Below are 22,374 nucleotides of genomic sequence, written 5' to 3'. Positions count from 1 at the left end.
ACATCTCAGTGAATAAAACATCATTTTGTGCATTTTCTAGAAAGATAAATAAAGATGATTGATCATAAAAACTCATTTCTGTCTTTAGGGTCCCTGGTCTTTGCTGTTACTGTCACCGACGAGGACTCTGGCTCCAACGCCCAGCTGCACTACTCCCTCGTCGGCCGCAACTCTGAGAGGTTCAAGATCGACCCCGTCAGGGGCGCCATCACCGCCAACGAGAAGCTAACCGGAAGCTCAGAAGTTACCCTGACGGTCCGGGTGAAAGACGGCGGATCGAACCCCAAAACGGACACGACCACCGTGACCGTCCGCTTCGTCACGGGAGGAAACTTCCCCGTCATCAAACTGAGGGAGCGAGCGTTCACGTTCCCGGAGAGCCAGCCGACCAACCACGTCGTCACAACGGTGACCGGGTCCTCCATGAGGGGCGGGCCGTTGTCGTATTACATCTCCAGCGGCAACCTGGATAACGCCTTTCATATTGACCAGCTGTCGGGCGAGTTGTCCATCAGACACCCCTTAGATTATGAGCACGTTCAGAAATACGTTCTCTGGGTTGAGGCCAGAGATCAGGGCTTCCCACCGTATTCCACTTATGAGAAATTGGAACTAACGGTGCTGGACGTGAATGACAATCACCCGGTGTTCGATAAGGATCCCTTCCACGCCGAGATACTGGAGAACCTCTCACCTCAGCGGGTGCTGGTGGTCTCCGCTGTGGATCTGGACAGCGGGCCTAACGGGCAGCTTGAATACGCCCTCATTGATGGCAACAAGGAGAACAGTTTCAGCATCAACAGAGCGACCGGTGAAATACGAAGCACCCGGCCGCTGGACCGGGAAAAGGTGGCTCAGTACACCTTGAAAGTCAAAGCCACCGACCGCGGGTTGCCGCCCAAAAACTCGGTGGTCAAAGTGCTAATCAACGTACTGGACGTGAATGACAACGCGCCGAGGTTTTCCAAGATCTTCAGCGCTTCGGTGGCTGAAAATGCCCCAGTGGGTTACACCGTCACCAGGGTCACGACCACGGACGAGGACGCCGGTTCGAATGCCGTGAGCCGATATTCAATCACAGACACCAGCCTTCCGTTCAACATCAATCCAAACACAGGAGACATAACAATAAGCAGGCCTCTCAATAGAGAAGACACAGATCATTATATTGTCAAAGTGTCCGCCCATGACTCTGGCTGGACAGTAAGCACCGATGTCACCATATTTATAACGGATATTAACGACAATGCCCCCAGATTTAGTCGACCCTCTTACTATCTGGACTACCCTGAGCTCACGGAGGTGGGCTCCCTGGTCACACAGGTGTCGGCCACAGATCCCGACGAGGGTTTCAACGGCAAAATCTTCTACTTCATTCGGTCCCAGTCAGAGTTTTTCCGAATCAACGCCAGCTCCGGAGAGATATTTGTGAAGCAGCACTTAAAATATCAGAACTCGACAGGTGCTAGCAGCATTAATATAAACCGCCACAGCTTCATTGTCACGGCCTCAGACCGGGCGGTAAAGCCTCTGATGAGTGAGACAACTGTGATTGTAAACATCGTAGATAGCAATGATAATCCGCCTGAGTTTGATTCGCCGAACTATTTCACTCCCGTCACTAAAAGTGTGAAGGTTGGCACCAGGCTGATTAGAATTGTAGCTCACGACAAAAAGGACTTTGGCCTTAACTCTGAGGTTGAGTACTTGATAACAGGAGGAAACAGCTCCAGTAAATTCAAGCTGGATAAAACAAGTGGCTGGATTACTGTTGCCTCCTCCCTCACATCTGATATGAATAGATTTTTCCTCATTGACATCACAGCGAACGACAGAGGGAATCCTCCTTTGTCATCGCGAACGTCAGTTCGGGTTGCAGTCACGGAGGAGAACCACCACACACCTGAGTTCTCACAAAGCCAAATCTCAGCTACTGTACCTGAGAGCCTTGTTGTGGGAACGGCAATAAGGACTCTGTCCGCCAGAGACAAAGACAAAGAAATGAATGGCCTTATCACGTACAATATTACTTCAGGAAACGACAAGGGTCTGTTTTTGCTCAATAGTAAGACGGGGATGTTATCCCTCGTTCAACCCCTGGACTTTGAAGACAAGCAACAACATGACCTTAGAGTTTCAGCCACTGACGGAGGCTGGATTGCAAAAACAAGCTACGTATCCGTCACAGTGCATGTGAACGATGTGAACGACAATCCTCCTGTGTTTGAACCTGACGAGTACTTCCCCATTGTGCAGGAGAACGTTCCCAGCGGCACCACTGTGGTCAAAATGAACGCCACGGACCGCGATGCGGGAGCCAACGCGGTCATGGCTTACGTGATACAGTCATCAGACAGTGACCTCTTTGTTATTGACCCGAACACGGGCACCATCACCACCCAGGGCTTCTTGGATTACGAGGCTAAGCAGGTCTACCATTTAACAGTAAAGGCCTTCAATGTCCCAGACGAGGAGCGCTGCAGCTTCGCCAATGTCAACATTCAGCTGAAGGGAGCCAATGAATACGTACCCCGCTTTGTCTCAAAACAGTACTACTTTGAAATCTCTGAAGCTGCTCCAAAAGGTACCGTGGTCGGGGAAGTGTTTGCCAGTGATCGAGACCAAGGAAATGATGGAGTGGTCTACTACCTAATTTTCGGGAAGAGTAGAAGGAAGGGCTTTGGCATCAACAGAAAAACAGGCCAGATTTATGTCACAGGTACTCTAGACCGTGAGAAAGAGGAAAAGATTTCACTGAAGGTGTTGGCAAAGAACGCCGGAAGCATCCGGGGGGCAGATATTGATGAGGTATTTGTGAACATCACGATTCTTGATGCCAACGATCCTCCTGTTTTTACCCAAGAGCTGTACGATGTGCAGGTTAGTGAAGGTCTTTTGCCCGGTGGTCTTGTTACCTTTGTGAGTGCCGAGGACTCGGACTCCGTCCCGAGCTGGAGCCGATTTTCCTATTCCATTGCACCCGAGTTTGATAAAAATGTTTTCACCATCAACCCCAAAACTGGCCAAGTGTCCGTGGCTGCAGAGCTTGACAGGGAAACAACTCCTGTGTATAATCTGACGGTTCTTGCTGTGGATACTGGCACACCTCCGGCAACCGGAATTACCACCCTAATTGTGAATCTGGAAGATATCAATGATAACGGACCAACTTTGACAACCGCCTATGCCGAGGTAATGGAGAACCAAAGGGCTGGCATCGCCGTTGCAACATTAACAGCATCTGACACAGATCTACCACCAAACCAAGGCCCTTTCCTGTTCAGCCTCCTCAGTTCTGGCTCTGCCAACAGCTACTTCACCCTGAGTCCAGCTGGAGTGTTAACCACCAGTCGAGAGATCGACAGGGAACAGATTAGCGACTTCTACCTCTCTGTTGTGATCAAGGACTCTGGTGTGCCTCAGATGTCCTCCACGGGAACGATTCACATCAAAATAAATGATCAGAACGACAACCCCTCAGAGCCGAGGTCCGTGGAAATCTTTGTCCACTACTTTGGGAACATGTTTCCTGGAGGTTCTTTGGGAGATGTCAAACCCCAAGACCCTGACATTCAGGATAGATTCCATTGCTCCCTCATTCCTCCGTCCTCCGGCCTGTTTAATATCCCAACTGGATCGTGCAGCCTCAACTCTAAAGCCCGCTCAACAGATGGAACTTTTGAACTAACCATCCGCAGCAGTGACGGCGTCCACGGTTCAGTCAGCAATACAGCCCGAGTCCTCTTCATGGGTTTCACCAATGCCACAGTGGACAACAGCATACTAATTCGACTCCACGCTCAAGGAGTCAAAAGCTTCCTCACCAACCACTACCTCAGCTTCCTACGCATTGCCAACTCTCAGCTAGCAGGACTCGGCACCGGGGTGCTGCTTTATGGAGCATTTGAACTCAACAATCAGACTTTCCTAATGGCAGCTGTGAAACGAGGCCACGGACAATATGTCAACCCCAGTGGTGTGGCCACATTCTTCCAGAGTATCAAAGACATTTTATATAGACAGAGCGGGGTGCAAATAGATGCGGTGGACCATGATCCATGCACACGCAACCCATGCCAGAATGGAGGCAGCTGCAAGAGGCGTCTCAGTGTCGGGCCCGACATGAAGACAGAAGAAAGTGTCCCCGTGATCCTTGTTTCCAACCACCCCCTGCAGCCCTACGCCTGCAGCTGCAGGCCAGGGTACGCAGGAGCCCTGTGTGAGACAGACATCAACGAGTGCCAGCCATCGCCCTGCCACAATGGCGGCACCTGCCACAATCTGGTGGGGGGTTTCTCCTGCACCTGCCCTGAAGGTTTCACGGGGATGGCCTGTGAGAGGGATGTCAACGAATGCCTTTCCAATCCCTGCAAGAACGGGGCGCTTTGCCAGAACTTCCCCGGCGGCTTCAACTGCCTCTGCAAGTCCGGCTTTGCAGGTACTACACATTTTATGTCTGACCACACAGTCACTGATGTTAGACTTGTGGGGACACACACTCACACAATAATGTACTCAAGCACACATGGCTTTGGCTCCAAGGAAAATATTTGCTTCTCAATGTTTCCAAGATGTGTTGTAGCCATAGCATACACGCATGGCTACAACACAAAAAAAAGTTTGTTTTTCAGATTACTAGTTGGGGGGTATCAGCTGTGATGCATATCAGCCTGCCATGTTTGCTTTAATAAAAAGGATGATTCGAAGCTGACCTGTCAGAACTTGGAGAGTAGACTTACCCGAACCGTACACAGCTCACCAGTGTCGCGTTTCATTGTGTGCCTTCATGTGCATGCAGCTATGACCACACACAGATACAGTTCTAATCCAACTGTACACACAAGGACTTCTTAATCAAGGATTTCTCATTTGGCTCTGTTTTATAGTTGTATGACAAATGAGCAGCTTTATGAAAGATCCAATCAGGCATTTTCATTTGGAAATGTAATGAATACACTGCGTTATTACCCTCCATAAAATGGGAGTGGATTTTAAGTGGAATTACTTAGAACAGTCATTTAAATCCTGCATGTTGTCCAGCCACTGACTCCAGCATCTGAAAGACATTTTCAGAGCGGGCGGCGTGGCAGGCGATTTGCCTCAAATCAAGTCATTACTGTCCCTTTTTATTATGACGATAGAAAATGACCACAAATATTTTAGGTTTCATCAAGATAAATGACCCTTGTGAAGAAATGCACCTATTGACTTACAGTAGTTTGCATGCCCTCAGAGTGAACCCTCAACTTCCTCTTTCTCCCGCCCGTTTTTTGGCAGCAGAATCAATCTCCATTAGGCAAACTTGTCTCAGGATTTACAAGCTCAAATATATTTGCAGGAGTTCATCATCAGTTTCTTTGTATTGTGCCATGCCTGGATCATTTATTGTCTTGCCCCAGTCCATTATTTTTATTATCAGTGTCACATTCCTTATCATGATGTTAACATTGCAACTGTTTGTCTCTCTGCACTGCAAAAAAAAAACGTTATTTGATCTTGCAGCGAGTTTGAAAATCAGATTATATTTAGTGAGAAAAATTCTGCCAATTGAGTGAGATCATGTCTTTTTTTTCCTATGAAAGTTTCAAGATGTTTTGGATCAAATGATCTCATCTTGGACAAGTGATTTCTATTCCACAATAGCATCACTTGTGTCGAGAAACATTTTAGAATAAGTGAAACGGCACTAAAACAGATGAAATTACATCTTCACATTATGAATGTTATGGTCGTTTCACCCAAAAAATAATACATTTTTAAAAAACACGCTCCAACTTCAAATGATTTGTTGGAGCCCAGATTCTTTTTTTTTTTTTTTTTTTTTGCAGTGTATTTGTCAGCTGTGAGGTGATGAAAGGCCTGCATGACTTGGCCTGTGGGGGAAGTGAACTGTGTTCCCCTCGGGGTTTTTCCTGTGTTGTCTGCCACCTCATCCATTTTAATTTGTGTTGTTCTGTGAACCCAGGCAAAACGTGTGATTCCATCATCAATCACTGTGAGTGTAACCCTTGTTTTAATGGCGGGTCCTGTCAGAATCGGGTGGATGGATATTACTGTCATTGTCCATTTGGTAAGTAATAGTCGGAAACTTTTCAGGGTATAAGCAAGTCTCTGTAGAGTGAAAAACAAGATGTTTCAGTCGTGCAGTCTCCTGAAAAGAAAATAAAGTCATGCTATTATAAATCCATGATTTAAATGTGGACACTGACATTTCATTTTGTGCCTCCATTTGTCATAATTTGTCTCCGATTTGGGCAAAAATTACTTTTCGAGCAGCCAAGATTACGACCTGACAGCATTTAAATCTTCTTTGTTACTCCTAAATACAAACTGATTATATCGCTCAATAAAGATTCAGTTTTATCTGTAGATATTTTTACCACGGCAGCACCGTGAATCATTCATTGGCTTCCTCTCTGATTGCTCCTTTGGTTTTGTTTCTGTCCTCAGGGGTTTTCGGCAAACACTGTGAACTTAACAGCTACGGCTTTGAGGAGCTCTCCTACATGGAGTTTCCGTCTCTGGATCCCAACAATAACTACATCTACATCAAGTTCGCCACCCTGAAGAGCAACGCGCTGCTCATGTACAACCACGACAACCAGACCGGAGACAAGGCCGAGTTCCTGGCTCTGGAGATCTTCGAGGGGCGGATGCGCTTCTCCTTCAACTTGGGAAGCGGCACTTACAAACTGATGACCATGATAAAAGTTTCCGATGGGCAGTTCCACACAGTCATCGCCAGGAGAGCCGGGATGGTGAGCACGTCTATTTAAAGTGGTAGCAATGAGCTTGCTTGCGTTTTTCATCGTGCATTCTTGGAAGAAATGTTGTGGCTTCATAGTTCTTATGGGTTTGGGAGCAAAAACATTCATGGTATGAACTCACAGTTGTTACAGTGTTTATTTCCTGGGCTTTCAAAGCTGAAAGCTGCGTCCAAATGTGGCCTTATATTCATTTTTTGCACCATCAGATGATTATGAACCCCCCCACCACCCCTCTCAAACCACGGGTAGCTCAGCTTTTGGTTTTCACGGTTTGTAATTATACTTTATTGCTCGTTGTGATTTACAATGCGCTGATCCAAAATGGCCCTGAAGGTTGAAACTCTGTCTCCTGTGCTCTGAATGAGAGGCTGAGAGGCTTCTCCCTGCCAGCAATGCAGTGGCGAGGAAAGGGGCGGGGGGGAGGCCCTGTCAAAGCTGCTATAATGTAGCTCTCCTGCTGGACTTCAAATCTGTCATTTCCCACCGTGCGCCGAGAGTTTCATAGGAAGCTGGTAAAATCGTTAAATTGTCAGTTTTGAGATGGTGCAGAGTGACGGGATGGAAAAAGGAATACAGCGCACGTAGGGAGCCGTGATTCTGTCCGCATATTGTTGGCCAGCCAGTGTTATGCAGGGGCAGGTCTCGCAGAATGAGACGGAAATACAAAGTGAACCAGATCACTGTGTCTGCAGAAGGTGCTGTGGGTCATTTCGGTGGTCAGGCTTCGAGGTCTGTTTTTTTCTGCCTCTTGGATTCTGAGTCGATGTCAAAAGCAGACGTGAAACCACGGACACGGTCACGCACTGCTTCATCTGGAAGGCTCCAAGTAATCAGAGGGAGCGGAGAGTTCACAGATTACGTTACAGTCGTAATTACAGCCATCGTCCAAAACCGTTTAATTGTCAAATACAATAAATGGCACACGGTCGGTCTCGGCACAGTGAAAGTTGCACAACAGGCAATCATTGTTCGGGTCGGACCGATGCAGCAGTTTGCCAATGTCTCTAATAATAAATGCGTTGAATATGTAGACTGATATGAATGACATTAGCACAGGTTTCAGTCGCGCTGTTTGATTGAATCTTTAAACGATTGATAGGGGGAAATATCTGAGGGTCCTAAAACCCAAAAAGAATGAACTGATAGACGTTAGAAAAAAGGACTCCTGTCACATTATACATCCTCATTATACAGTTTGTAGAATTGGAGCCATTGCCAGCATCAAAACAGACAGGACGCCAGTTTAAATGTGCATGATATTAGATTTCACTCAAATCAATGGATCTCAACGGATCTCAACGTAGCTAACAGTGCTAGCAGCGCTAACAGTGCTAACTATGGCAAAAGTGCTAATAGTGTTTTCCTGAGGGGGGGACCGGAGGGTGAACGCCACGCTTCTGCAACGACGCAGTTGGGGGAGATGGTGTTATCGTCTGTAACCGGCTGTTAATTGGTCAAATCTGTGTTTTCTTACTATTTTTCACATTCGGTGGTGAATAGTTCCCCATGAGAACCGTCAAAGCCACATCTGTGGATCCTCCCGAGTAACTGAGGATGTCAGGGTTGCAATGCTTCGAGCTAAACTAATGTAAATTCCATTCAACTCCAGTGTATTTGCGCAGAGTATAGGAGAATAACACATGATCATCAGTGTGATCATGTGACAGCAAACGATATGTCTGGAAAAGATCACAGCTGAGAACATCTAATCAGAGAGCTCAGCTAGTTTATTTTTAAATCAGGGGTTTAAGAAGTCCTCTATGAATGATGTTCGCAAATTAGGACTCGCTGTCGCTGATTAGCGCGAGCAGTTAATCACGAAGCTTTTGACTCGATGAATTATTTCTCCTCGAAACGAGCAGAAAACCTCGGTTCTGTGTCTGCACCACAGCCGAGGGCCACGCTCGGGGAAAACAGCGATCTCCAGAGAAAGCTCTTCCTTCACATTTCCTTCCATAATAGCCAAGCATCAAAAAATAATATTTTCGTGTTACATTCGGTTTTAATTTCCATGGGGGGGGGGACGTTTCTTGGGATCCATGTTTTCTCCACCGCAGTGTGAGGCCCTGGACAGCGGCTGCAGCGCCTTTGATCACAGGAAAAGACATTCATGAAATGTCCGAATGTCCCAAATGTGTTTTCGAGACAAGCGAGCCCTGTTGTTCCTCGTCTCACTCTTAGTTAGTGTCCATGTGTTGGACTCAAGTGTGCTCTGAGTGAGTGTTCACGCTCCTGGTCGGGGTCGTGCTCTCCGGGATGATTTGTGTCGGGGGTCCGGGCCGGCGGGGGTCCGTGTTTACTTAAGATCCAGGAGAGGTGGAGCGCGATTGCTACGGTTTTTCAACACTTTCACACGCTTTTCCGGGATATTTTCCTCACCAGCCCATTTCTTTTCTTACTAGTTGGGTCGTTCCCTCTCAGAGCAGAGAGAGAGAGAGTGAGAGAGAGAGATCACATCTGGACGAAAGCTTTAGTACCATTAACGGGAAATAGGAAATGTTTCACTGTAATGTATGGCTTCTTTTTTTATTTTTTTATGTCACTTGCCCGTCAACCACCGTGATGAATTGATAAAAAAACTAATTGGCCTACATGCCATTTGATGGACAACGGTCACATTAAAGACTGGATCGGAATACTCTGGGAGAAATAACGGCTGCGGTTGAAGTAACCCTCAATGGGTTGAACCAGAGCCCCGGAGTGAAAGTTATGCTGCAGTGCATAAGAAGATATTTAGTCTGAAGATATGTAGACGTGAACGCAGTCAAATTATATTTAGACAAAGGAATCGTGTTGTAGATGAGAAGCTTTTTGAGGATTTTGATATAAAACCTCAAACAATCTGCAGTAACACGCTAACGGAGGCTAACGCTGCTCCGTTAGCGCTGCTGCCGTCGTTTGCAACGTTAGCGCTGTCAGCGCCGTTAGCTTCTAGCCGCCTGCTCAGCCGTTGCCTTGTTCAGAGCCATGTGGAGGCCTGTATCGAGAGCTTTTTAAAAGAATAGGTCAACATTTTGGGGAATATGAAGCTAGCATCAACAGCTAACTTAGCTTAACACAAAGACTGGGAACAGGGGGAAACAGCTAGCCGGGCGCTGTCCAACGCTGACAGAATCCTCATACCACCACTGTTATCTATGTTGTTCTTGCTCTTTGCTTTAATTAATGATCACTTATGTGTTCCACAGCATTCCTTAAAAATATAGACGAAGTTAAGATCTATTTCTTCAGATCAGATAATTGTTTTGCTCAATCATTGTCTATTTAACTACCTCACTTGGATTGCCAGTAGCCCTGCGATGCTAGTTAGCTTGTTAGCAGTGAAAGAGCAACTCCACAACAAGTTTCCCCGAGAGCTCAGACGTTGACTTAAACTAAAAACTAAAGTTCGCTAAGCGGCATCTGGAAGCGAGAACAGTTTGCATTGAACCAGCACGAGTGACACACTCACTCACACACGACACTGATTATAAATGAAGTGAAACAGAGGGACTACGTCAACCACAGTCTACCAGAAGTTGTTTTAAAAAAAGATGATCTGTCAATAATTGACGGAGGCGGTGGGACTTCACAGCTGTTGTTTTTAAGTCAATCACACGTAACATGCATGTGTGTGTGTGTGTGTGTGTGTGTTCCTTTAGGCTGCGTCCCTGACTGTGGACCTGTGTGGTGATGACCAGGAACCAGGCTACTGCGCCGTGAGCAATGTGGCCGTGCACACTGACTGGTAAGGAGAACCACACACACACCTAGAGGACACAGATGTTCTGTCTCTGTGATCCAGCTGCGTACGTTCTAGTAGTGTTGACAGTTTCAGGTCCGAGGCTTGAAAAACTCCACGCGTGATGACATTTTGTATGTTTGGTTAAAAAGTGGAAAGTATTGCAGAACCAATAGTTTTTCTGCGCCTGGCGGGAACATTTTAGCTGATTTTGTATTTATTTTTTGTTCCAGTAGTTGCCTGTAGCAATATAGTCCAAACAATGTCTCAATTTATGTTCATCCACCCTGTGTTTGGCTCATTTAAATCCTAAATAAACTGAAACGCATACACACTTTCCATTTTGAATCATGGATCTGAGTGTTTATTATCTCTTATACCCAATAGAGAAAAGACTGCAGCATATATAACACAGCTCTGTGGAGAATAGACGCTTTTATTTTTACCTTTTTATTATAGTCAAAGTATCTGGATAAAGTCAAAATGGAGTCATTTAAATGTAAATATGCAATGTATGATGTAAACCTTTCACCGAATCACTGGGTGACCATTGCACACCACTCTGAGCCTTGTGGGGTGAACATTTGACACTGCATGTGTGTGTGTGCGTGCATGTGTGTTTGTGTGTGTGTGTTTGTGTGTTTGTGTGTGTGTGTGAGAGAGAGACCAGAAGGTTTATTTTGTAAGGGTCTCTGGACCCTGTTGTTGTAAAACTCGCTGACCCGCAGTGTCTTTCTGTAAGTGTGTGTGTGTGTGTGTGTGTGTGTGTGTGTGTGTGTGTGTGTGTGTGTGTGTGTGTGTGTGTGTGTGTGTGTGTATACTTGAATGCAATTGGAAGCCTATTTTTATTTCTGTGCATATGCACTTTTGTCATTGCGTGCATTTAAGTCTTTGTGTGTGTGTGTTCATGTGTGTGTGTGTGTGTGTGTGTGCAGGATCCTGGACGTGCAGCCCAACAGGCTCTCGGTTGGAGGCGTCAGGTCAATAGAACCCGTCCTTCATCGCCGCGGTCAGGTCGCCACCCACGACTTTGTCGGCTGCATCATGGAGTTCGCCGTCAACGGGCGCCCGCTGGAGCCCAGTCAGGCGCTGGCATCGCGTGGCATCCTTGACAGGTCCGCGTACCCCCGCCCTCTACTCCCGCTCTCCATCATCTCCCTCTTCTTCCCATCTGTCCGTCTTCTCTAACCTCCTCGACTCTCGCTGCGGGACATCTGTTCACAATCCCAAACCCTCTTGAGAGTTTTTAAAAAGACGTGTTGTTTTTGGATATTTTTTTATACAAATGGCAGATTTTTTTGACGGGGGGGAGGGAGGGGGAGGGTGCAGAATTCCAGAGATTTCTTTTTTTCTTCTTCTTTTCTGTCCTGCTGGTGAATAGTGAGGCGAGAACAGATCTTTTAATATGCTAATCCTCTCGGGGTTCTTTATGGGTCGTTCTTTTTTTTGTATCGCAGCACGGGAGAGAGAATCACTTCCCCTCCCTGCCTCCCTCCCTCCCTCCGTTCCCCTCGGCTGTCGGCTGTGCGGCTGACTGTTGTGTTTGTTGTCGTGTGTGTGTAGATGCCCGAGACTGGAGGGAGCGTGCACCGCCAGCCCCTGCAGACACGGGGGCACCTGCCTGGACCGCTGGTCCTGGCAGCAGTGCCAGTGCGTGGACGGCTTCACCGGCAGATTCTGCGAGAAATGTAAGTATTTGCCCTTTGTTGAAGTTTTATTGCTGAGTTTGCGCTCATTAAGGGATGTTCTATCATGACTATTCATGACTCTTCCCCTCCTCGAACGATGAGTCATCGAACTGCACCGCGCAGCCGAATGCGAGCCACATAAAAGCGTTTGTGTGCCTGGTGATATTAATAAAAACTAAAACAGGCAGAGGGACATTTGAGGCTCACAAAAACAGCCAGAAGCATGTAGCTGCTGTGTAAGGCGCTACATGATGTGTCTCTTTGTCATGTGTTTCTTCTTCAGGAAGAGAAACAAAAAGACGAGTAGGAACGTCCTCTTCACAGAAGGAAGAAATTAAGTTTATGGGAAGATTTTAAGACATAATACCATTGATGTGACTTAGATGCTGCCATTCATCTTGGTCTTGCGGTTACAGTGAATTGAGTATTAAGTACATTTTACCCATCAGTGCCGTAGCGAGGTGACATGGTGCGTTCTTGGAGGTTATCAAAAAGACGGATTTGCGCCATCAACGTCTCACATGCAGTGTTTACAGTGTATACTCCAACAGTGCAGAGCTATATAAAACACAAAAAGCAGCTATGGCGGAAATCATTTCTCCCCTAAACTCTCCAGCATGATTGAAAAGCCAGTTCTCTTTAAAACAAGGTCAGAATTACACCACTTATCACGGCCAGAAGCTGTAAAAACAGACATCCTCGCTCTCCGACGGTCCTTGAACACGTCACGTGACAAAACCTTCAGTGACAGGAGAAGCAATCAAATTGAAGCATCAAAATCACTTTATTCTGTTATTCACATTCAACACGTAGCCATAAATTAAGTGTTTGCACTAACTGGATCGTGTCAAAATAAAACGCTTCTCTGCGCCACTTGGAACCTGTGACCGAAGCTCAGTGAAATGTAATAAAATGTATAAAACACGTGGAGCCTCAATCTTAGTTTCTCCAAAATGGGTTACACTTGTGGGAACTTGGAAATTGTTGTATATTTTCCAGTGTTCTCCAATGTTCGTAAAAAATTATCAAAGAGTTTTTTAGTTTTATGATTTAAGGCATTGTAACTGTGTTATACTGCACTCAAGAGCTTTTTGAGTTCTCTCTACTTGGAGCCATGCTTGTGTTGTTTCCGTAGAGGTGCAGGACTTTTATGTGTTGCAGTGAAAGTCAAGGCCACAGTGAGTAAAATCGGACAGTAGGAAACAAAAACGCTCGGGGTTCAGAGGGTTAAAGACACTTTTCCTTTCAGCAGCACACATTTGCATTTCCATGTCCATCAAAGTAGAAAAAAAAGTGCACAGATGTACAACTCCACTGTCGGCTGATTCACTCCGCAGATTCCGATCTTGCCGGTGTGGCCTCGTCGTAAACATCTCACCACGCAGGATGTTGTAGTACAGTCAAGAGCATTAAGAAACAAACACAAATACATATGTAGTTTTAGTGGAAAGCATGCGATGCCATCCAACTGTTTAAAGAAAAATCATATTTTCATTTTAACCGTGTTTAAATCTAATTCTGAAGGGAAATAAGACGGTTCTATGGTTCTTCTAATTAAGTCTGTAGCCTGATCTTCACTATTATTATAGTATTTATTTTCCGTTTTCATTAATATTTTTAATAGCAACATATTTTGTACTTGTTAAAGTTAATCTGATTGTATTTTGTGTATTGCATCTACAGTATTTTTTTGCAAAATACCAAACTTTAGAATATTAGCAAAGTTTAGGGTACATATAGCTAATATGCATAAAATATATCCACACCATTACATGAATGTTTGGGCATTATATTCACACGTCAGGTACTTAGTCGAAGCTCTGAGTGGAGTGGAGTTATGGTGTCTGTGACTTGCTCAAGGGCGCGCAGCCTTGACCTTCATCCTTCACTCATGGCAAGCTCTTTGAAACCACCGGTGAGAATGTGAGGACCAATTAGTGGTTATGGCAGAGGGATTAGGAAAATCATTTTGGGCTCGGAGTATCCGCCAGCTCCGGGGTGGAAATATCAGTTTTTACAGCCGCCTTGTGAAACCCGCGTGAAGTCGGACCGGATTGAGGATGTTCTCCGTCTTGCTCCCGCAGACATGACGGCAGACACGGCCCTGTCCCTGGACGGCACCGGCCGCCTGGACTACTCCCTGAAGCAGGGCCCTAAACGCGACGTCCTCCTGAGGCAGGCGCTGCAGGCCGTGACCTCTGACCCCGCCGGCCCCAGCAGCCTGGAGGTCAAGTTCAGGACACGCAGCAAGAGCGGCACGCTGCTGCACGTGCAGGAGAGCAGCAACTACACGACCGTTAAGGTGAGAGAGGTTTAAAAATAAGTAAGAAATGTCTGTAAGAACGTTATGCAGACTGCTGTAATGGCTCATATGGTAAATTAGTCATACTGCATGTTCCAATTCTCCCAAATACTTTCAGTTTTTTACAGAAATATCAGATTTTGCTCTCTCTCTCTCTCTCTTCCTCTCATGCACTGTTTAGTAATTCAGACCTCTAAATAATGAATCGCAGCACCTCAGGTCGTGGTTGCACAATAAAAGCCTTTCATGGAAGCGGTCATGGGAGGAAGTCTGGAGTTTGCATTATCAGCACACAACAGCAAATGAATATAGCCAACAGGAGCAGATCAAAGAATAGGAAGGCAAATTAAAATACACTTCATCAAACTACAAATAAAGTTCAGTTAAGGCCAGTGAATTTTAAACTAAATGTAATATATTGTATCACATCATTGCCACACAACCTCCACCAACAGCACCAAAATAAATAATACAACCAAAATATTTCAATATAACTGTTTAAGTTAACGTTAAGGGTTAGCGTTAAGCTAGCTATGCTAATGTAGTTAGCTAGGTACGATATTAACTAACATTAAAGTTAGCACAACAAGAAAAAGATGCAAAACTATTTTTTATTTCAGCTAAAGTTGACGTTAGTTTGCTAAAGACGTTAGCATAGCTCGCTAACGTGAGCAAAATCGTAAGGTTTTTGCACTCCATAAGTTACAGTAAATATACAATATACAGTAAATATTAAGCTTGTATTGTTTCCCTTTGTGTTATTGTTGGAGGTCGTTATTCAGGGATTATTCAGACTAATGAACTTTCTGATCTAAGTTTTCAAAGATCCCTTAAACCTCTGTGGGCCAACGGAGAATCAATTCAATGTATAGAAAGTGCAGTGAACTTTGTATCCCAAATTAAATTGAACTTTAAATGTCCCTGCATACACATAGGGGGCATTTACCCTCCAACACTGTTTGTATGCATGCGTGAACCCGATGGTGTTCACACATACATGCAACTTTGATTCTGGACTATTGGCCACCTCCAGTTCCTCTGCATCGCCCCTCGTCTGGTCCGGCCCCCTCTCCCTCTGGCTGATCCCGGGCAGCTGCCCAAAGAGGCCTGAGCGCTCATTCATTATTATTTTTTTAACCCTCACCACCACTCAGACCCCTTCCCACTCTTAGTATCAGACTTCCTCCCTTGTATGATTCTTTTCCTCCGAGCTCTGAGTTCATTGAATCACCAACACAGCTTCTTTAACAGTCCGGAGAAGTATTATAAGTACCATGACGCCTAACAGAGCAAGACAGCAGGGGAATACCCACAGTATATGTACACATGTTATGTATATGAGTCTGAACTAAATATACTGATATATAAATATATATATAAAAATAAAAAAAACCTTGTTTCAAGATGTTTAACAGATAAACTTCATAATTGGTTTTCCAGCTTTCCAGCACAGTTTTCTTTGGCTTGGAAGACTTTCCGCTTTTCCCATTTTAAATCAATTCTTCCGGAAGCTACTTATCATTGCTGATTTTTTGAGGTCTTTGAAAAAGGGAGGAAAACGGGATTACTTTTCCATCGAAGCCCGGGAGTTCATGTATGAGATTACCATGCGCCGGGAAAGCCGCAAAATGTGTTGTCCGGGCCAAAGTGAGCTTGATTCATTTCTTTTAAAGACGCGCGCTGTCCTCTCTTTCTCTGCAGGGCGTTTTGAATGAGCGCGCTCTGTCTCTGAATTTGTTATTAGCCAGCTTCTGGTCATCATCCGGCTGGATAACATGAGCCGGGGAGAACATGATTGACTGCGGCGCGTCCCGCCGGGAGGAAGATTTACGGGCGACGGGCCACATTTTTGCTTTCGATCTCTGACCTCAACATCAGATCCCGAAGGCGAATGCAGCGTGGCGTTATAGTTTTTGCAAAGGCCGAGAAAAGGCTTCCTCTCATGGTTTATGATTGATGCTGACATGATAAGCCTGCGCATTCATCTGAAAAAAGCTGCCTTTTCTTATGCTGGACATTATTCATCAGAGGCTTGAAACTAAGAATGGTAACAGCGAGCAGATTCAGGGATGGAGCAGTTTCTCTTGTATCTTATGCAGTCTGTATGTGCTCATCTCTTATCTGTGATGCGCCGTTTAATGCGGAGGCCAACATGTAACGTCTCTGTTTCTTCTCTCAGCTGAGGAACGGCAACATCCACTACATCTCGGACGCGGGCGTCGGCGGGAAGGTGGAGCGGACCGTGGGAGACGCGGTGCTGTCGGACGGCCTGTGGCACACGCTCCGGCTGGTGAAGAACGGCTCGGCCACGCTGCTCCTGGTGGACGCCGGCCACCCGAGGGTCATCCAGCACGCCACGCAGGACTTCGGAGGACTCGCCGTCGTCACCTTTTCCCTGGGAGGGATCCCACCGGGACCTGCTCAGCAGAAAACTGCAGCAGGTGAGGCTCGACGGGACAGGACGTCAGATAGTGTGTGCACAGTGTTGTTACAATTCCTCAATGTGGGATTTGGTTCCTTCCATCCAACACATGGTTTTACACACGTCTTCTTTAAGACTAGTTTAAAGAAAACAATACAAAATACACATTTTAACTGTTTGTTTTACTACTTTGTCTTTTTGCATCTGTAGTTTTCTCCTAAATTCTCCAAAAGTTTGAATAAGATGATGCATCTTTTGCACATTTAAACATTTCAGAAAACTTCTCATACAAAAACAATATCATATTTTAATGCGTAATCAAGTGGGTAAGTTTCATGGTGATATCTATTATTATAATAGTTTTACCCTATTCACCTGCAGTGTCTTCAAAATGTATGTAATTTTCAAAACATATCTTTAAAGGCCGTTTTCTCTAAATTATCAAACCTGCCAGCTTAATTTCTATCGATATTCTGAAGGTCTTTACTGAGAGGTTTGTTCATATATCATTCATAGCATTCATTTTAATCGTAAAATCATGTTGGAAATGGATTTTCTTATTGCTGTTGACATACAGTATTTTGTGATTCATGGAGCGATACAGGGAGTCCAAGATATCCAGATATCCAAATTAGCACTTATTTATTAAGATTATGCCTCATTTACATATTTAAACATCAAATTGATTCACAAAACTGAATTGTCTTAATGTTAGTAATCAATTGGGGAGGTTTCATGGTGAAATCTCTTAGTTTTACCGTAGTTTAAAGGAGCTGCTCGCCCGGCTAGTTTAATAGATAGCTTTAGTGTCCCATGATGATCTAAATACTGTCCCCTTTCAAGAACACATTTCAAATGTTTTGACAACAAATTTGTCATTTTTTAAATCTAAAAATCACAGTTTAGATTACGTCCCCTCCAAAAGTAACGGTGGCGGTCAAACCCCTCGTCGAATGTACACTTTATTTACGCGTATGTGTGTGAATGCACATGTGTATTTACGTGCTGTGTAAGCTGTCCTCACTAGAACGCCGTGTGAGCTTTCACAAATTGGCGTTTGACCAAGAAACTCGCCTACTCTTTGCCTTCTGTAAATAACTAATGCAGCAGCACATGTTAAGGAAACCACTTGGATACTATAAGTGTGTGCACATGCACGTGCTGTTCCTGTGTGTGACAGTGCTCCAGTACAAACCACCTTTTTCCCCCCAAATGAATGAATAGCCGGCTGCTCAAACTGCTGACCATATTTGGTGGTCGTCCAACTAAACTCCTGGCCTGAAATTTGCTTCTATTTGCCGCTGCTCAGATTGACCTGCTATGAATTTACATTACTTAAATAAATATTCCTTTATCAGAGCATCATTCATGCACAAAGTAACTAATGTTGATTTAATTCGACTTTGTCTTGGAACCGCCGATGAGGACTTTTTGGTGTTTTTGTCCATGGACTCTCATCTTCGTCTAGACTTAAATCTCAGATCAGATGTCCTCGAGCATGAGCTGTTTGGAAAAGGTGAAAGAGGGGGGAGGTAATGCAACACAGTACATTTTAGAATTTTAAGGGGAGGGGAAACTAACCTTACTATGCACTAATATGGTAAAGAATGAGCAAATTGAATTATTTGTGGACCCTTTTTTACACAAGGACCGGGGCATAAATAAAACAGGCTGCCTGTGAACCGACCTTCTGTTACGGACTCAGTTTTCAAGAGCTAATGAAGAAGGCACAAATGGATTTAATCTGCACGAGGATGAATTCAATAAAAGTCTATTTACATCGGTGAGGCAGCGCTGTTGGGCTACACGCGAAAGAGAGAAAATAGAATTAGACACATTCATTCAACCCAGATGTATGTCTTTAAGCTATAATGGCTCCGGCGATGGATTCCCTGTTTGAAAAATATTAAATCAAGTCAAATTGGCCAGTGATAGATTTTTTTATATTAATTGTTTGAGGAGTTCACTTCTTGTTTTGGTTCGTCCTAATCTTGAACCAATTTCCCGTCTAAACTAAGTAGCTTTCGCTCCGATTATTGCTCCAAGTTCCTGATATTTACAAGGAAGCGATCCAGTGTCGGCAGACATTTTGGAAAATCAATCTGGTGGCAATCGGAAACGATTCTCCTCCAGGCCGCCGCGATGTGCTTGTTAGCTGCTGATGGCTGCTTCTTGTTATCTAAACCAGTCTTTCTCTGCTACTCATTTGCAGGGTTTGACGGCTGCTTGGCCTACGTGAAGTACAACGGGGAGACCCTGCCGTATACCGGAGACCACAACCTCGTCACCTTGACCAAGACCAGTTCGTCCATCAAGATCGGCTGCAGGGGTCCCAACCTGTGTGAGAGCAGCCCGTGCTGGGACGGCCTGATGTGCGTCAACCAGTGGTACGCGTACCAGTGCGTCCCGCCCGGCGACTGCGGCTCGAATCCCTGCCAGAACCACGGCAGCTGTGTGCCGGACCCCCGCTCTGGCTTCACCTGCGTCTGCTCCGAGTTCTACACGGGCAAGAGTTGCGAGACCTTGGTGGCCTGTCTGGGCGTCCAGTGCCCTCAGGGTAACGTCTGCAAGTCGTCCAACAACGGCGGGTTCGTCTGCAGCTCGAGTCCCACGGCGGAGACGATGGTCCTCCCCATCTGGGCGGTGCCCGCTATCGTTGGCAGCTGCGCCACGGTCCTCGCCCTGGTGGTGCTCAGCCTGATTCTTTGCAACCACTGCAAGGGTCGCAACAAGACCAAAGTGCCAAAGGAACCCAAGGAGAAGAAACCCAAGGAGAAGAAAAAGAAGAAGAAGAAGAAAAAGGGCAGCGAGAACGTAGCGTTCGATGACCCGGACAACATCCCGCCGTACGGGGATGACATGACGGTACGGAAACAACCGGAAGGGAACCCCAAGCCGGACATCATTGAGAGAGAGAACCCTTATCTGATCTACGACGAAACAGACATCCCTCACAACAACGAGACCGTCCCCAGTGCCCCCTGCGCCCCCTGCAACGGCCCAGAGGCAGATATCGAACACTACGACATAGACAATGCCAGCAGCATCGCCCCCTCAGATGCGGACATCATCCAACACTACAAGCAGTTCCGCAGCCACACGCCCAAGTTCTCCATCCAGAGACACAGCCCGCTGGGCTTCGCCAGACAGTCCCCGCTGCCGCTCGGTGCGACGAGCTACAACTACCAGCCTCAGTACACCCAGGCGTTGAGGTCCACCCCGCTCAGCCACTCCCACTCAGCGTGCCCGACCCCGAACCCTCTCTCCAGACACTCCCCCGCCCCGTTCACCAAGCCGTCCTCCTTCTACCGGAACACTCCAACCAGAGAGCTCAACCTGGCTCGCCGCGAGGGCAGCCCGCTGGACATGCACAACGACATGTGCCAGCAGCCGCCCATGTTCAACTACGCCACCCGGCTGGGGAGGCGCAGCAAGAGTCCGCAGACCATGGCCGGCCACGGCCACGCGTCCAGGCCGGGCAGTCGGCTCAAGCAGCCGATCGAGCAGATCCCCCTGGAGACGGGGCCTCCCGTGGGGCTGTCCATCGAGGAAGTGGAGCGGCTGAACACGCCGCGACCGCGCAACCCCAGCATCTGCAGCGCCGACCACGGGCGCTCCAGCTCGGAGGAGGACTGCCGCCGGCCGCTGTCGAGGGTCCGCAACCCGGCCGACGGCATCCCGGCCCCGGAGTCCTCTTCAGAGAGCGACTCGCACGACTCCTTCACCTGCTCGGAGATGGAGTACGACCGGGACAAGCCGGTGTCGTACAGCTCCCGGGTTCCCAAGCTCTCGCAGGTCAACGAGTCGGACGCCGACGACGAGGACTACGGCGGGAGGCTCAAGCAGAGGCGGTACTCGAGTCGGAGGGCGGAGGGAGGGCCTGGCATTCCCCAGATGCCTCCCACGGAGCAGCACTACACCCTGCCCCACAAACTGGGCCAGCAAGCCCCCGGGGGCTTCAACTGGGACAATCTGTTGAACTGGGGTCCCGGCTTCGGACATTACGTAGACGTGTTCAAGGACTTAGCCTTGCTTCCCGAGAACGCCGCGGCAAATGACATTGAAATGAACAGTGGGGACGGCTCGGTGACCATTCTGAACGAAGGGGAAGCGGAGCAATATGTATGAGACTATTTATTACGATGTAGAATACAGCGATGTTCTTCATTTGAACGAAACACACACAAAAAAAGGAAGACTGTATATTTCAAGAGAACATTGGACTACGTGGGTTTTGTTTTTATTCAAAATTAAAAGACGACTTTCAATGCAGTAAGGCAGAAAAAAATGGCACCTGTAACATGACAGACTTTGTCATTAGCCACCTTGGAATAGTTTACCAGTCTCTTCTAGGTCCAAAGTCAACTGTACAATCGTGCATTCATCTCTCCGAGGCCTCATTACAACGTATCCATTGACACTGAATGGCTCCAAAAAAAAAGAGAAAAAAGGAAAATCCATGTCTGAATTTAATTTAGTGACTGCAAAGCTCCATTCCTGTTATCTTGATCAAACTTATTTCTGTTTTGTATTACCAGCACTGCCTCTCCTTTTCCTTTTAAAACACTTCTGTCGCATTCACAGCTGAGAGATAAGACGGGAGATAACATTAACACTCACGGGAAAGAGAACTCCAACGCAGAGTAGAACACCGAGCAGAAAGGAAACTCCCGGTCTCCGTCTTTTTAGGGGTCAATTTTTAATTCACTTAAAAGGAAGCATGTGCGTTTGATGTGACTTGCACCTGCGGGTGACGGGACTCTAGAGCGCCGCTCTGCTCGCACGGTACGGTCCGACCCCGCCAACGTCCTGATCACTTCTCCTTATGTCTTTGCCCTGGTGCTGTTTTTTTTGGTGTTTTTTTGTTTCACAGAAGACTGGTTTAACGCTCTAAGAGTGACGATTAATCATGTCCCCTGCCTTACGAACATTTGAGGATTTCAATACAGGGGTGGGGGGGTTTCTGGGCTAAGTTCAGGAGGAGAGGAGTTATTTTTTGGGGGTGGGGGGTGTTAGTGTTGTTTGTCACAAATGTGCGTTTTCTGACCAGCCAATCGTTTAATGATGTATGGATCCTGTAAACATGTCCCCAACTAAAACACTATGAACTTGTGTACATTTTTTTTTTTAATTCATGAGAAATCATGGAGTCTGTTGTTGGTGTCTTTTGTCCATTATTTTTGACATGTATGGTTTCTACATTTTTTTTTTTTTACTGTTTATTAACTTAAATTACTTAAGCTGTGTTTTTATGGATATTTTCATATGCTGAAATGTATGTTCTTACTTTCGGGGAAAGTAAGATTGAAGACTTATTTTTTACATTTGTTACATATGTAACATCAGTATTTTCCACTTTTGATAAAACTATAACATGCCGTATGCTTTGTACCTGTAAAAAGCCAATAACAGAATAAAAAAAAAAGTATTTATTTAAAAAAAACTGCTGCTTTAGGACCTTTTATTTCTTTCCT

General features: G+C 46.1%; 1 protein-coding gene across 1 annotated transcript in view; it reads left to right on the top strand.

The window, feature by feature from the left end:
- fat4 (FAT atypical cadherin 4) overlaps positions 1–21,778 on the top strand; it is a gene marked incomplete at its 5' end in the record, with an annotated part of 99,489 nt that extends 77,711 nt beyond the window's left edge. Inside the window, 9 exons of the mRNA XM_079229074.1 lie at positions 89–4,438; positions 5,966–6,070; positions 6,451–6,758; positions 10,409–10,494; positions 11,424–11,603; positions 12,052–12,176; positions 14,261–14,478; positions 16,658–16,919; positions 19,113–21,778. Coding sequence (XP_079085200.1) covers positions 89–4,438; positions 5,966–6,070; positions 6,451–6,758; positions 10,409–10,494; positions 11,424–11,603; positions 12,052–12,176; positions 14,261–14,478; positions 16,658–16,919; positions 19,113–21,028 — 7,550 coding nt within the window. The 3' untranslated portion in view covers positions 21,029–21,778. The remainder of the gene's footprint in view (positions 1–88; positions 4,439–5,965; positions 6,071–6,450; positions 6,759–10,408; positions 10,495–11,423; positions 11,604–12,051; positions 12,177–14,260; positions 14,479–16,657; positions 16,920–19,112) is intronic.
- Between the last annotated feature and the right edge of the window lie 596 nt (positions 21,779–22,374).

The sequence above is a fragment of the Taurulus bubalis genome, assembly GCF_910589615.1.
Source record: "Taurulus bubalis genome assembly, chromosome: 13".
In the NCBI taxonomy this organism is placed as follows: Eukaryota; Metazoa; Chordata; class Actinopteri; order Perciformes; family Cottidae; genus Taurulus; species Taurulus bubalis.
This window is presented reverse-complemented; position numbering and strand designations above follow the sequence as displayed.